Raw genomic sequence first — 12,877 nt, forward strand, 5'->3', positions numbered from 1 at the left:
GTAGTGAAGCAATACAGTACGTATATGAACATTCAACCCTTCCTGCGCTCCAGAGATGCCCTATGCCCCAAATAAGGAAAAAATGGATATTCTAAAAAGAAAAGGCATGTGCCTGTATCCAGACTGGGCTGGGAATGGGTTGGTGGAGAAAGAGTACAGCCCTTGGGGGACAGAGATTGGAATCTCAGGGGAATAATAATACCAACATTTACTGAAAGCTTAGAAAATACCAGGGACCCTAAGTGTTCCAAATGTATTAAATCATTTAATTCTCGCCAGACCCATGAGGAAAATTGTATCATTATCCTTAGTTTGTAAATAAGGAAACTCAGGGCAAGAGAAATGTTGCTTGAGCTGGAAGGAATTCAATATTTTATGTCAATTTGTATTTGAAAAACAAGGAAGGGGAAAGACCTATTATTTCTGTAATATAAAGCTATCAGGGGGGAAATAAAAGTCTTCTTGGAGATCTCTAGAATCATCTTGGATAGAGCCCCACCACTCACAAACAAGAGGCAGTTTTTAAAAGGGTATAAGTAAAATTTTTTTAGGTTTTTCTGAAAAAGGCAGAAGTTTAAGTTTTGAAAATCACAGTTCTGGGATATTGACATTTGAGCTTACTTCTGCCAAGGAAAACAATAAAAAATTAAACAAGACTAAAATTAGATCATCAGCAGCACTTACCAGAACAAGACAGGTATCTACTAGAGAAAAGGTGCCTGACCGCCCAATGCCCGCGCTACAGTGGATCACTGCAGGCCCGTGTTCAGGATTCAAGGAACCAGACTCTCTCACTTTAAATAAGAAATTGAGAAATGAAGCTGGTGATTCAGGGACTCCAAAATCTGGCCAGGTAGTATAATGAAAGTGAGATATTGTTCTGGTTTCACCACTCTAAAAAAGTGAAAATCAAGGGAAAAGTTAGTCCTAATTTCTTTTTGATGAAAAAAAAACTACTATGTGTTTTGTGTTAATGTGTTTAATACCGTGATGTTTTTGTTTGGTTTTTGATAATCACTCACACAAGTCGGGAGTTCTTCAGGAGAATATGGAATTTATTAACGACAGTACTTCTAAAACATTATTTTGCAGGCATGTCCTAAGCTTTTTATGTAGTAAGTCAACCTTTACAACGGTCCTAATAAAACTCCTTTTCCAGACGAGATAACAGAGGCAAAAGGTTAAGTAATTTACCCAAGGTGACACATTAAGAAATGGAAGAGCCTGAATTTGAAACTGCAGTCTGGGCTCTTAACCACCAACCTCTACACCATACGTGATGCCAATATATTAATTCATATATCATGAGGAGTATTCCTTTTTCTTTTCTATTAAAAAAAAAAACCCTACCAGTATAATTTTACATTCTTTAATGGTTTCCATTTTAAGAATGCCCAACATTTTCAGATCTAATTTTTCTCATTATGTGAGTTATCCTGTAGATTGTGCTACACAGGCTCAGAGGAGCAACTCAAGAATTAATTTAAAGAAACAATCTTTACATTTTTAATTGAAATCGTTCTTCTAACTGCTGCTCTTCCCCATGGTAATAATTTCCAATCCTAAAACTGTTTATAGGACTTAGCTGATGTGCTAAAATGGTTTACCAAATAGCTCTATGCTTCCTGACTCTTAAAGCCTGCCTGGCATTCACTATCACTTCCTGGATCTTCCTGATGAGCTTTATTCTGACTAACTCATTATGAAAATGTTCCTAAGCTTTTGCCAGCTGCCTTTTGCCCCATGAAGCACTTTAGTGCCTTCCAGTCTTCATTTTTGTAAACCGAAGCAGTAACTCTCTAACATATCTCTGAACAATTTCTCAGTTTCATTGTAGGATGTTTATGGAGAGAGAAGCCACACAAGCAACATTAGGGGAAAAAACAACCACCACCACATGATAATTTTCATTGTTAACAGCTAAAGATAATTATTATAGTATCCTGCTTTTGGGACAAGTTTTCAGAATTAATATTCATGTTATAAAAAATAAAATTTCCCCTTTTCAGTAGAAATGAAGATTCCTAAGTCCCAGAATGGTTATACAAGGTATAATACTGATTAAATACAGTGTAGAAATTCTTTAAAAAATTTCAAATTACATACTTCCAGTGACTAATTTTCTTAAAATTCAGCTTTCATAATTCCAAATACACTCTGATCCATAGGCTCTCAGTACACTGACAGTATCAGAAGACAGAAATCTATTACTAATTAAAATGATCACTGGGATTCCTAAATTTCAAAACATTTCCTTTTAAAATTATAGCTTATTGTATGTAAAAAAGTGAGGGGGTTAAATTTACTGTATTAAAAAAAAGGTATCGAAAATATTCCAAATTAAGAAGGCTAATCTTCAGTTTCTTCTTACAAAGCCATAAATGGACACCTAACAACACATTACCAGCACAGAAATGGGCTAAAGTGGCTGTTCCTGCCATAGCCCAGGGGCATGGAGAACTTAAAGCCACATCTTCCTTTAAATGGGGTCTAAGATTCCAGTGGGCGTGTTTACCCCTAATTTCCAGACACCACCCCCACCCCACCCCCCCGGGCCCCAACACACACCAACACACACTGCCAGGCTGTGGTCATCCACTACGCTGACCTTACAAAGCAGGGCCAGATTCTGCCATGTGAGCCTAAACCAGGTCCAGTGTGGACCTGCTGGAGCTACTTGGTCTGAACGGTGGTGCCAGAACCTGGCTCACCTGTGAGCTGTGCTCTGCAAGGTACGGCCCAGTTTCCGACACAGCTGTATACTCACTTATGCTACTTACTGCATCACCTCTGGCTTAAAACCTAGAGTCAACCCACAATCCTGAGCAACTGCTTGCTTTTTTTTCCCACTTGTATGATTTTGGCTCAAGACTAGCAGTCTCTTGATTTTTTTTCAAATTCAGGTCATGCTGTCTGGGATACTCAAAGCCAGTTCCCAGAAATGTTCACGACTGTTTGTATAATGCAGTCTTCCCCACTAATAGATTTTTGAGAATCAGTCTTTTTTCTTCCCCTAACAGGACCAGACTAAAGAACTTCTTAAGAAGTTAATTTTTACTAATGTGTCCCTACTGAAACAAGATTCAAAGTCACAGCTCACAAAAATCATACAATTCCCAATGGACCACTTCATGAAGCAGTAAGATCCATATGTTTACTACTGTGATAGAAAAGAAATGTTTATATACTTGACTGGACCTCTTCTCTTTTTCGTGCTGGAAAAAAAAAAAAAAAAAATAGAGGGGGTGGGGGGAAAGGACTGCCAAAGGCTAGAGAGCTAAAACAAAATTCATCTTTATTCCAAACAAGCTCTCTACATGTAGCCTTTGCAATTTTTGACAAACTCCCTATTTCAAAACTGGTGGAAGCCCACTTTCCTTCTCCCAGGTCATCAAGTCCCATCAGTCCTCCTGTGACACCCAGTTGGCCTCTCCATCCCCTCTCAATGCTGACCTCACACCCCATGGACACCTGGCTGCATCTGCAATTACATGGCAGTCCCCATCTGCACATGCCTGCCAAATCTTCTTTGTAAACACTGACTTATGCACACCACTCTATGCACAAAATGGTCAGTGGTTCACTCTTCTTTTTAAAGCAAAATGTTACTTAGATATTTTGAAGGAGAATTCTATTCCTGAATAAGGATATCTAATTCATTATATATGGAGGCCAGGAAAATAAGCTAGGAACTGAGTAGGTGTAAGACCAGGGGTGACAGCCAGGCTTATGGCAATTTAAGTGTATGCCACCTAAAGCCATTCAAATTCAAGTTAACTACTATTTTATACAGACAGATAAGATTATAAATTTTCTAATTATTACAAAGAAATCTACACGGCTCTTTGGTCCTAGGCCCAATTATTTTCACACTTTGGGCATTTACAGAAATACCAAGATTATGTTTCCAAGACTTTCATCATAAGCCCAATTTTGTCATCTGTAAATGGTTAAAAACAGTACTTACCTTACAAGGCATAAATGAAAGGAGTATTTCTCAAACATTATTGAGGCATTAATGAGGAATAAATGAAACCGTGAATGTGAAGTGCCTAACCTATGCCTGCATATGGTAAATACTTAACAGATACCTTTTCTGAAGCAATTACACGAATTGTCTCTATTGTAGCCCCTAATAAGCTCCAATCGTAAACCTCTCCACATTTTCAACTATTTAACTTATTATTTCCTCTACACCAAGGAGCAGCAAAGTTTGTGAACTCTATCTCCTAAGTACAAATTTATATGAGATCTGTAGCTCACTATAAGTGCCTTAGTTCAATCCCTCATCAGTTTTTGCCAGGATCGTTATACAGTCTGTATTAAATATTTAGTTACTGTAATTCATTCTGAAAGATGAACTCATCAGATCAGGAGGAGAGGAGAGTGACAGAAACAGGTAGGCATGGGGCTTGCATTCTGAGGGAGAAAAGCAATACACAGAGGTGTGAGCCCCCAGGGCTCAGCCTTTTTGAAAAGTGTAGGGCCGTTAGCAAGAACAAACACTGAGTATCTAGACAAGGAGGAAGGACCAGTCTGGGCCCGGTCCTGGACTTCTGCACTGGCCACAGAAAGGGTTTTTTAGAGCAAAGTGGAAGGATCACGCCTGTGTTTTAGAATGTGTTTTCAATCGGTGCAATGGCAGAGGGAAGCACGAAGTAAACAGGTAAGGACTCGACCCATAGGGAGCTGAACACCTTGTTATGGAGTCAAAGTACAAAGTACTAAATAAGCCAGTAAAATGGTAAGATTTAAATTATGGAGAGAAGTGTTAAATATTACAGCTATTAGGAAGGAATGCGTCACAGATAAACGAAGAAAGCCCTAACCAAGAAATGGGCCACAAGGTGGTCCTGAAGGGCGTGCAGGATATAAATAGGCAGAGAAGAGAGGATGACATTCCAGGTGGGATAAACTGTTCAGACTATTTTGAATCAAATCCCAGACGAGCATGATAATAATTAGGCACTCATCCTGTTCTGGGCAAATCTACAGGGACAGAGAAACAGAAGGCAGCCAGCATTACAATAGTATTCCTGGAACTTGATAAACAGAAAGCCAGCCAACAATATTATGGAAAATAGTGAAGGGCAACTAAAAAGAAAATCCTGAAAGACAAATAAGCACTCAAGATGACCTTACATTTTTAAAAGTCCTGCAAAACCTTCCCCGTGGCTGAAGCCACAGGGCCACTTCAAAAGCAGAGATGGAGTCTCTTCATTCAGGGGCAAAAGTTCAAACTCTAAGCTCTACTGAAGACACTGGAAAGGGCTGCTGGTGTGTGGCTTTATGCTCCCTTAGACCAGAGGGCAGTAAAAGAGCAGGGACCACACAGACCCACGGCTTTGGCCCCAGACCCGTTAATACATACAAGTCACACTCCTTTAGCAGCAGACTGGTTCTCTGCAGCTCAGGGTGAGGTTGGTGACCTCTCCCCACCTGCAGCATCACCATTCTCACTTGTTTGGTATTTCTTTCTCCCTCAACTTATTCTTCTCAACTGCCCTTGCTCCTGTAGTCCTTCCCAATTCATTGATAGGACAAAGGAAACAGATGCACACAACTAAAGCTACTAATTGTGAATTCTGCATAGAGTCTTAGGCCTGTTATAGCATTAATTCCCTTGATCCTTATAGCAACCCTCTGAGGCACATGGTCCTTATCCTCATTCTATAGATGAGAAATTGATGCACGGAGGGTAAATAGTGGGACCAGCCACACAGCCAGGAGGCATACACTGGGGATTTCAACTCAGGCATTCTGGATCCAGAGTGGAAATACTTAACCAAATGCAATTCTGCTTCTCATGTTGAAATGCTACTTTGTTCTTCTAACATCCCTAGTTCTTACTAAAGATTGTAAGGTAGAATGTAAGCATACTGTTGCTATTAATTATGGTGGATTCTGAGCCCAGGCCAATAAGAAATCACTCAGACACTAACAACTGAAATAGTGGTTGGCCAGTTCACAGTTCACAGAAAGATGCTTTAGAACCAAGAGTCTTCCTTTACTAGGACAATTAGCATGTTTTCAAAAGACTTAGCTCCATGTCATTCCAAGTCAAGAGATCTGGATTTGAGTTCTGGCCTGTCACTTATTAGCTGAGTAATCTATTTACAGGAAAAATCTTATAATCTGAACGGATTATAGGTTTTTTAAAAATACTGAAAATATGGAAATATTAAGAATATTTACTCTATGACATTATAGGAAGACTGGGGGTCAAATCATATATATGTAAAAGTGCTTGGCAAAATGATAAACAAGAGACAAAACTCATTTTATTATTAAGCTATTATCAACTCTTAATTAGGATAGGTGTCAGAAACAGGGAAAAACATCTATGACCTTCTCCATTCAAGTAAGTTTTCATGCCAGAAGCAGAGGAGGTACCTGGGATAAATACCAAGAGAAGATGATTCGAAGAACCATGGGAAGTTTATAGAAAAGCATTGCATTTCTGGGAATGAGTACTGCACAGGCTAGTGTCAAACAGTTGCTGATGTAGGTCAGGGCAGCTTAAGACATATGTAACTGGAACAGTTGGTACAAAAAACTACAATAAGAGAAATTTATAAATAAATTTAAGTCTTGTAATTCCCAACCTTAAGACTTCTTAGATAACCTAAGAGATCGCATAAAAAGCTTAGTTATGGATGTCACGGGAAACTGGGCCTCAGCCCTCAACACTGCGCACCTGTCCTTATAGTATGCCGCAAAAACAGAGGCATTCCAAGAGATCAACCATAAAATGTATTTCTTCATCTCTAAAAGTGTGTGTGTGTGTGTATGCACTTTATATAGCCCCTCCTATAAAACTTTTTTTGGTCAATGATCCCATGTTAATCATTTCATTCAGTTAGTGGTTAAGTAAAACAGTATCTCACTATACAGATTAGATACATTCCTGAAATCATTTTTTGGCAAACAAACGTTTTCCTATTTTCTAGTTTTCCTACCTCCTAAGAGCATATTATATTTTCCAGTTATCCTGATTACAACACAAAGAAGACATGTAGGTGGTAAAAGGGGGAGAAATGTCTTAATCCTCAACTTGACAATAGCAGGTTCATAATCCACCATGTACGTGTATCTCAACCAAGTAAGCAGGAACAATTCTCATATTTCTGGAAAAGATCCCAATAAATGTTCTTGGGACCATATGCTAAATTTATTTCACCATTTTCCAAAATTCAGGAAGGACAAATTTCTCTGTGGTCAATCATCTGAATTAACAACATTCCACTAAGTGATTTTCTTGACTTGCCTGCCACTCTCAGAAGCACCAAGTGCTGCCATGTTTCCTGGGCACCTATTCTACATTAGGTAGCTTGCGTACACATCTTCCTTTGATCTCCGCGACAGCCCTGAGAGGGCACTATTACAGTGTCAGCTTTACAGATAAGGAAAGGGTGAGGGATGTTGAGCAACAGGATCCAGGGACATTTCTACTAAACAAAAGATTTGAATCCAGGTTTTGAATCCAATAAAATTCAAATCCAGGATCTGAATCCAGGTTAGCTTGATTGTAAAGCTCTCTCTCTTCATCCTGTCTTCAATCCTCATATATCAACCTGAATTTCAAAATCCTTTGTTTCTAAGGTTTTCTCTCAAGGGTCCTCAGAGAGCTACCACATGTAGGAAACACAATGTAAACCCTACGGTTATGACTATATACTATTTTAGATACTATCAAAGTGTATGTATAGCCCCAAACTTCAAATCTAATCACAAAAAAATAATTCTGAAAACCAGCAATATAAGGTCCAATCTTTTGGGCACGAAGAGTCTTACATTGATATTTTCTAACTGCAGTAGATGTACTGTATAATATGACTTCACATCTTCTGACAAGAACTTCACACTGAATCCTGTTTCTTTAAACAGCATCTCTCGATCATCTTTTGTCGGCCAGTATTGTGCACATTTAACCTAAATTTAAGGATATGTAGATATTAGTTCATAGACATTATGTAACTCTTAAAAAGCTGGGAATGGAAGACAAACCACCCACATACATGTTACATTTTTTTCAAGTACCCAAATCTATGAACAACTGTACTACATTTGATGATCAATGTATTTTAATAAGATTGGCATTTTATAAAAGCAGATCTGTACTATAAGTTACTATAACTTATAGTAAAAAAAAGCCATCAACAGATACGTTCATAAAAGTGAATCTGTCATTTCTAAAGCATGATAACCTATATTTTAACATCATACTGGCATTCACTTTACATTTCTAAAATTATCAACCTATTGAAAGAATCTTTTCTTCAAACAGTATTGAAAAGGTTTTATTTTATAAGTATTTTCTACAAATACGTATGAATCTGCTACCAAATACTACTTACCTAGAAATAACAAAATTAAGTCAGGGGAATGAATCAGAATGTAAGTCTCCTTAGGGGTGCCTGGGTGGCTCAGTCAGTTAAGTATTGGACTGTGGCTCGGGTCATGATCTCAGGGTCCTGGAAAAGAGCCCCCTGTCTCAGGGCTCCCACTCAGCAGGGAGCATGCTTATCTCTCTCCCTATTCCCTTCCTCTTGATTATGCTCTCTCCCTCTCTCTAATAAATAGGATCTTTTAAAAAAGAATAAGAAGATAAGTCCTCTTTATCTAGAGTTAGTATACTTTGGCAAAGCTACTAATATGGAATTCCTATTTGTGACGATAAAAGCATCTTCCCAAAAGCCAAATTATGTGGCAAGGTGAGATAAAGAGCCTTTATTAGGGGGGAAAAAAACCCACAAAAATATCCTTATAAAATATGGTCATTTCTTCTTTTCTAAATCACAAACAGTAACAACACCTCCAAACAAATAATTACTATAAGCTGATACTTCCAAGGGTGCTAAAAGACATTTTAAATATGGTCCAAGAAGTGAAAGAGCATAAGTGAGAACAACTCAGAAATGCAGTGATAGGAAACAGAAAAAAAATCAGGAATCAAAGAACACATCATTTCAGAAAGGAAGACTAAACTAAAAGGAACAGAGGCATGAATAAGCACATCAGATAATGTCCTAGGAAAAAAAGAAAAGGAAAAGGAAGACATTTCTTAAATAAAAAAGAAATGGAGTGAAAGACAGGAGTTAAGAGAAAGTGACAAATATAAAAATAAGCAAAGAAAATCTAGTGTATCACAGGAGGACCCAAAGAAGAACACTAAAGCAAGCAAAGAGTAAATACTGACAAGTAAAATGAATACAATTTAAAGAACATACTATGCATCTGGAAAAACTGACCCAGAATAACCAACACTTAAGACATATTTTGGTAAAATTAACGGGATTTGAAGGAGGAAAAAAAAAAAGCTTTTGGGGTAACCTAGATAAAAAAGAACACATGACTTACAAAGGAAATAAAATCAGATATCCAATTGACTTTGTCAGTAATCTGTAATGCCAAAAGGAAATGGGAGTAATGTATTTAAGTTGCTCAAAGAAAAGCAAATGTGAGCCAAGATTTTATATCCTGCCAAAGTGACTTTTAAGCATTAGGACAGCACAGTAAACTCTCATCGACAGGTAAGAAATCAGGAACTATAATGCCCATGAGTCCCCTCTTTAGTATGCACTACAGAGTGAGCTACCTACAGAACGACTGGAGAATCATCAGTAAGACCGACAGTGTAAATTAAATATATATTTATATGTAGAAATAAGACTTTACAAGGGATATAAGACAGAGACCACAGTATAGGTAGGATGTTATATACTCTGACAATGTAGGTAAAGTACAACTTAAAAACAGAACGAGATGGGAAAAACATAAAAAATTCAAAACTTATTCAGTAATTATTTTGGTGATGGAGTTGATACTCTTATTATGAGTATTTTTGGTATTTAACATGGGACAAAGTAAATGAGTCATTATAAAATATTCTTTATCCGTTGTGTCTTTGAGAAGCTGGATTCATGGTATGGAAAAAGGAGGCAACAGATACAAGATCAAAAGTGTTAAGCCATCCCCCTACCATTCTAAATTTGAATTGAAGTATCAGTATGAACCCTTGAAGCATGTTATCTAACACACAAACACATATTTTCCTTAGCTCTGTTCACTAAAAAGCTCTAAAAACAATGATCAACCCAGCATCAGTAAACATTCCTATTTTTATTGTCATCTTGAAATACCATTGTCCAATAAAAGAAACCAAGGTTCCTTAGAGAAATGGCTGATTCTATGAAGAAGAGGTTAAGGAGTCATTCCAGACAGTAAGAAAATTATTAAAGACTCTTTGGTTTTATCTCTTAGATTTCTGACTCAGAGCCCAACTTGCAGAGATTCCTGCTAGCTAACAGAGAAATAATTCAACTACTAAGACACATAATAACTGCAATGGAGTAAAGTACATCATATATGATTAAATCTAGGAGTTCGTAATAACTGATCCTTCCTGCCCCTGTCCCCACACCAAAAAAATCTAACTGGTCACCTGCTGAGACACTAGGGAATCAACTATTTTGAAAACTGCTTTCCTATATAAAAGTGGTCAACTAACTAGAAGGAAAGTTTCTTTCTTTCTTCTTCTTCTTCTTTTTTTTTTTTAAAATTAGAGAAGGGGGGCAGGGGAGGGAGAGGAAGAGAGAGAGAGAAACTTAAGCAGACTCTGTGCTGAGCACAGAGCCCAGCATGGGGCTTGATCCCAAAACCCTGAGATCACAACATAAGCCTAAACCAAGAGTCAGGCGCTTAACTGACTCTGCCCCTAGGCACTTCGAAAGTTTCTTTCTATAGAAGTATTCCAACAAAAATTTAAGAGGGAATGATAAAATTGGAATATCACTATTTTGTGACCCTTAACTAAATAAGGAACTAAGCACTGACCAGCAATGTCTGCTAACAGCATAAAAAGAAAGATAATCAGACATTAGGGGCCTCTTCATAAACAAAGCAGTATCACCCATGAAATAATCTTCCCCAGAATTATTAACTTGAATCTTACGAAGCATCTAGTCCCAACCACCATAAATATGATCTCTAATTTCTAGTGGCAGTCTTATGAATATAGTAATTATACTCCAAAAGGAGAGATGAAACTTACAAATCAACTACTTTGCAATGCTGCTCATATTGTTCAAACAATGTCATCATCACTTAATTTTTAAGTCACACTGGAAGCCATGAAAAGCCACTGTAAACAACTATGCTAACATTGTTAGACATTCTGGTATGTGAATGCCACTCAGGATTAGAAGGAGAGTAGAATAATTTGTACCACCATCGAAAGCCACCAAATATTAATTTAGATAAAAGTAAGAATCAGGAATCTGAAGATCTTAGGCTTGAAAAGCCCTTACTGACAATACTCTCCAATTTGTTTCTTTGACAAAAGAACCTAAAAGTGCAAAAGTTAAAAGATTTAACTAATTAGCACTGTGTTTAGACAGTACCTCAAGTTTCAATAAATTTATACATTCCCAAACTTATGGTCTCATGACCTAAGAGTCAATAAACATTCATATACGTTAACTAAAACCTGTCACTTAAATCTTTTACAAAATTTTCAAGATTTTGATGATAATAAATTATAGAAATTCTAATAAAGCCTAGGGATTCCAAAGACCTATGTCACCACTGGTCAATATGTGTTTCACTGTATTTACATCTTGGAGAGTAGTGTTGTGCAACTATTATTTAAATACTTAAGGCAAGAAAGGAAAAGGATACACTACTTCTGGTCAGGGATACCCTGACCAGAGCCTTTAGCAATTCAAGGCCAAAACCAATAAATTAATAAATATCCCAAAGGAAATATGAAAACATTTATAAGCTAATGATACAGGCAGTACACTAATTTGTAAATATTAAGTATTACTCACCGATTCTTTCTCCACAACTCGGTTTAGCATGACAACTGCTTTGGTCTTCTGCTGCCAAACCATGAGCCAGAAATGGCAACCTGTATTAGGAAGTGGACCCTGTAAGAACAGAGAAGAAAAAGGAGGTAAGAGAAAGGAGAAGGAACAAGGTTCAAGGAAAATTCCTTCCAAGTATGCTTCTGGTTTAAGAACAATGTACTGAATCATAATAAGTAAATCATGACTTTAAATCCACTAGAGTTAAAAAGTCAGTCCGTACTAGTTGCTTATAAATGATCAAAACTGACTTTTATTGACTTAGGCCAAAAATGAATTTTTTAGGTTATCAGCTGACTTTCAGAGTTGAGGGCTGGAAAGCCAGGCTTCGGTGGGAACCAATGTCAAGGCAAGATTCTGCTCAAAGGAGTCTGCCTGGGACAGTGCTCCTGACCCTGGCACTACCATCACTTCACTTTGCTGGCATCGCCATACAAAGGTGGCCATAGCAGTCACGCATAACCTTTCAACAAACCAGAGTCAAAATATGGGCAGGAATATCTGACTGGTCATGTTCTAGCTGCAAAGAAAATTTCTGTCCCTTTCAGCTTTCACAGCAGGAAGAGAGGCCTTGCCTGCCATGGATCATGGCAGTCCTACAAAAGAGGAAATCTGTGCCATCACTGGCCAACCAACCACCCCAAGTGAACCAGAAAAAGATTTCCAGAAAAAGCAGAAATTTCAAAGTGCCTGTAGCTGTTAATCTACAAAACCACAGCATGTGCGACCTCAATAGAAGACTTAAAAGAGGCAATGGTTCATATTGGGGGGGGGGGGGTGTCAAATCCAATTATCTTCACATTTTACTTAATGGGAGCACAGGGCAGAAGAAAGGGCAAATAAGAGATGAAAGGCCAGAGTCAAATTATAAGTTATTTTACAGGTGAAAATGAATGAGGCTCTCCTGCAACTAACGGCCGAGTCAGCAAGCACTCTCCTCACAGGGCAGGGGAGGGGCAGCTTCAGGGGCTGGAGGCCAGGTCTCCTGGAACTTCAGCTTCCCATGACAA

General features: G+C 37.9%; 1 protein-coding gene across 7 annotated transcripts in view; it reads right to left on the reverse strand.

Moving 5' to 3' along the window:
* PTPN2 (protein tyrosine phosphatase non-receptor type 2) overlaps nt 1-12,877 on the reverse strand; it is a 79,584-nt gene that overhangs the window by 20,560 nt on the left and 46,147 nt on the right. For 5 of the 7 annotated variants that reach the window (XM_032309576.1, XM_032309575.1, XM_032309580.1 and 2 more), the window contains 3 exons: nt 11,832-11,930; nt 7,795-7,932; nt 685-894 (listed from right to left, as the gene is read on the reverse strand). In XM_032309576.1, coding sequence (XP_032165467.1) covers nt 685-894; nt 7,795-7,932; nt 11,832-11,930 — 447 coding nt within the window. The remainder of the gene's footprint in view (nt 1-684; nt 895-7,794; nt 7,933-11,831; nt 11,931-12,877) is intronic. The other 2 variants (XM_032309577.1, XM_032309578.1) reach the window with 2 other exon arrangements.

The sequence above is a fragment of the Mustela erminea genome, chromosome 13 (assembly GCF_009829155.1).
Source record: "Mustela erminea isolate mMusErm1 chromosome 13, mMusErm1.Pri, whole genome shotgun sequence".
In the NCBI taxonomy this organism is placed as follows: Eukaryota; Metazoa; Chordata; class Mammalia; order Carnivora; family Mustelidae; genus Mustela; species Mustela erminea.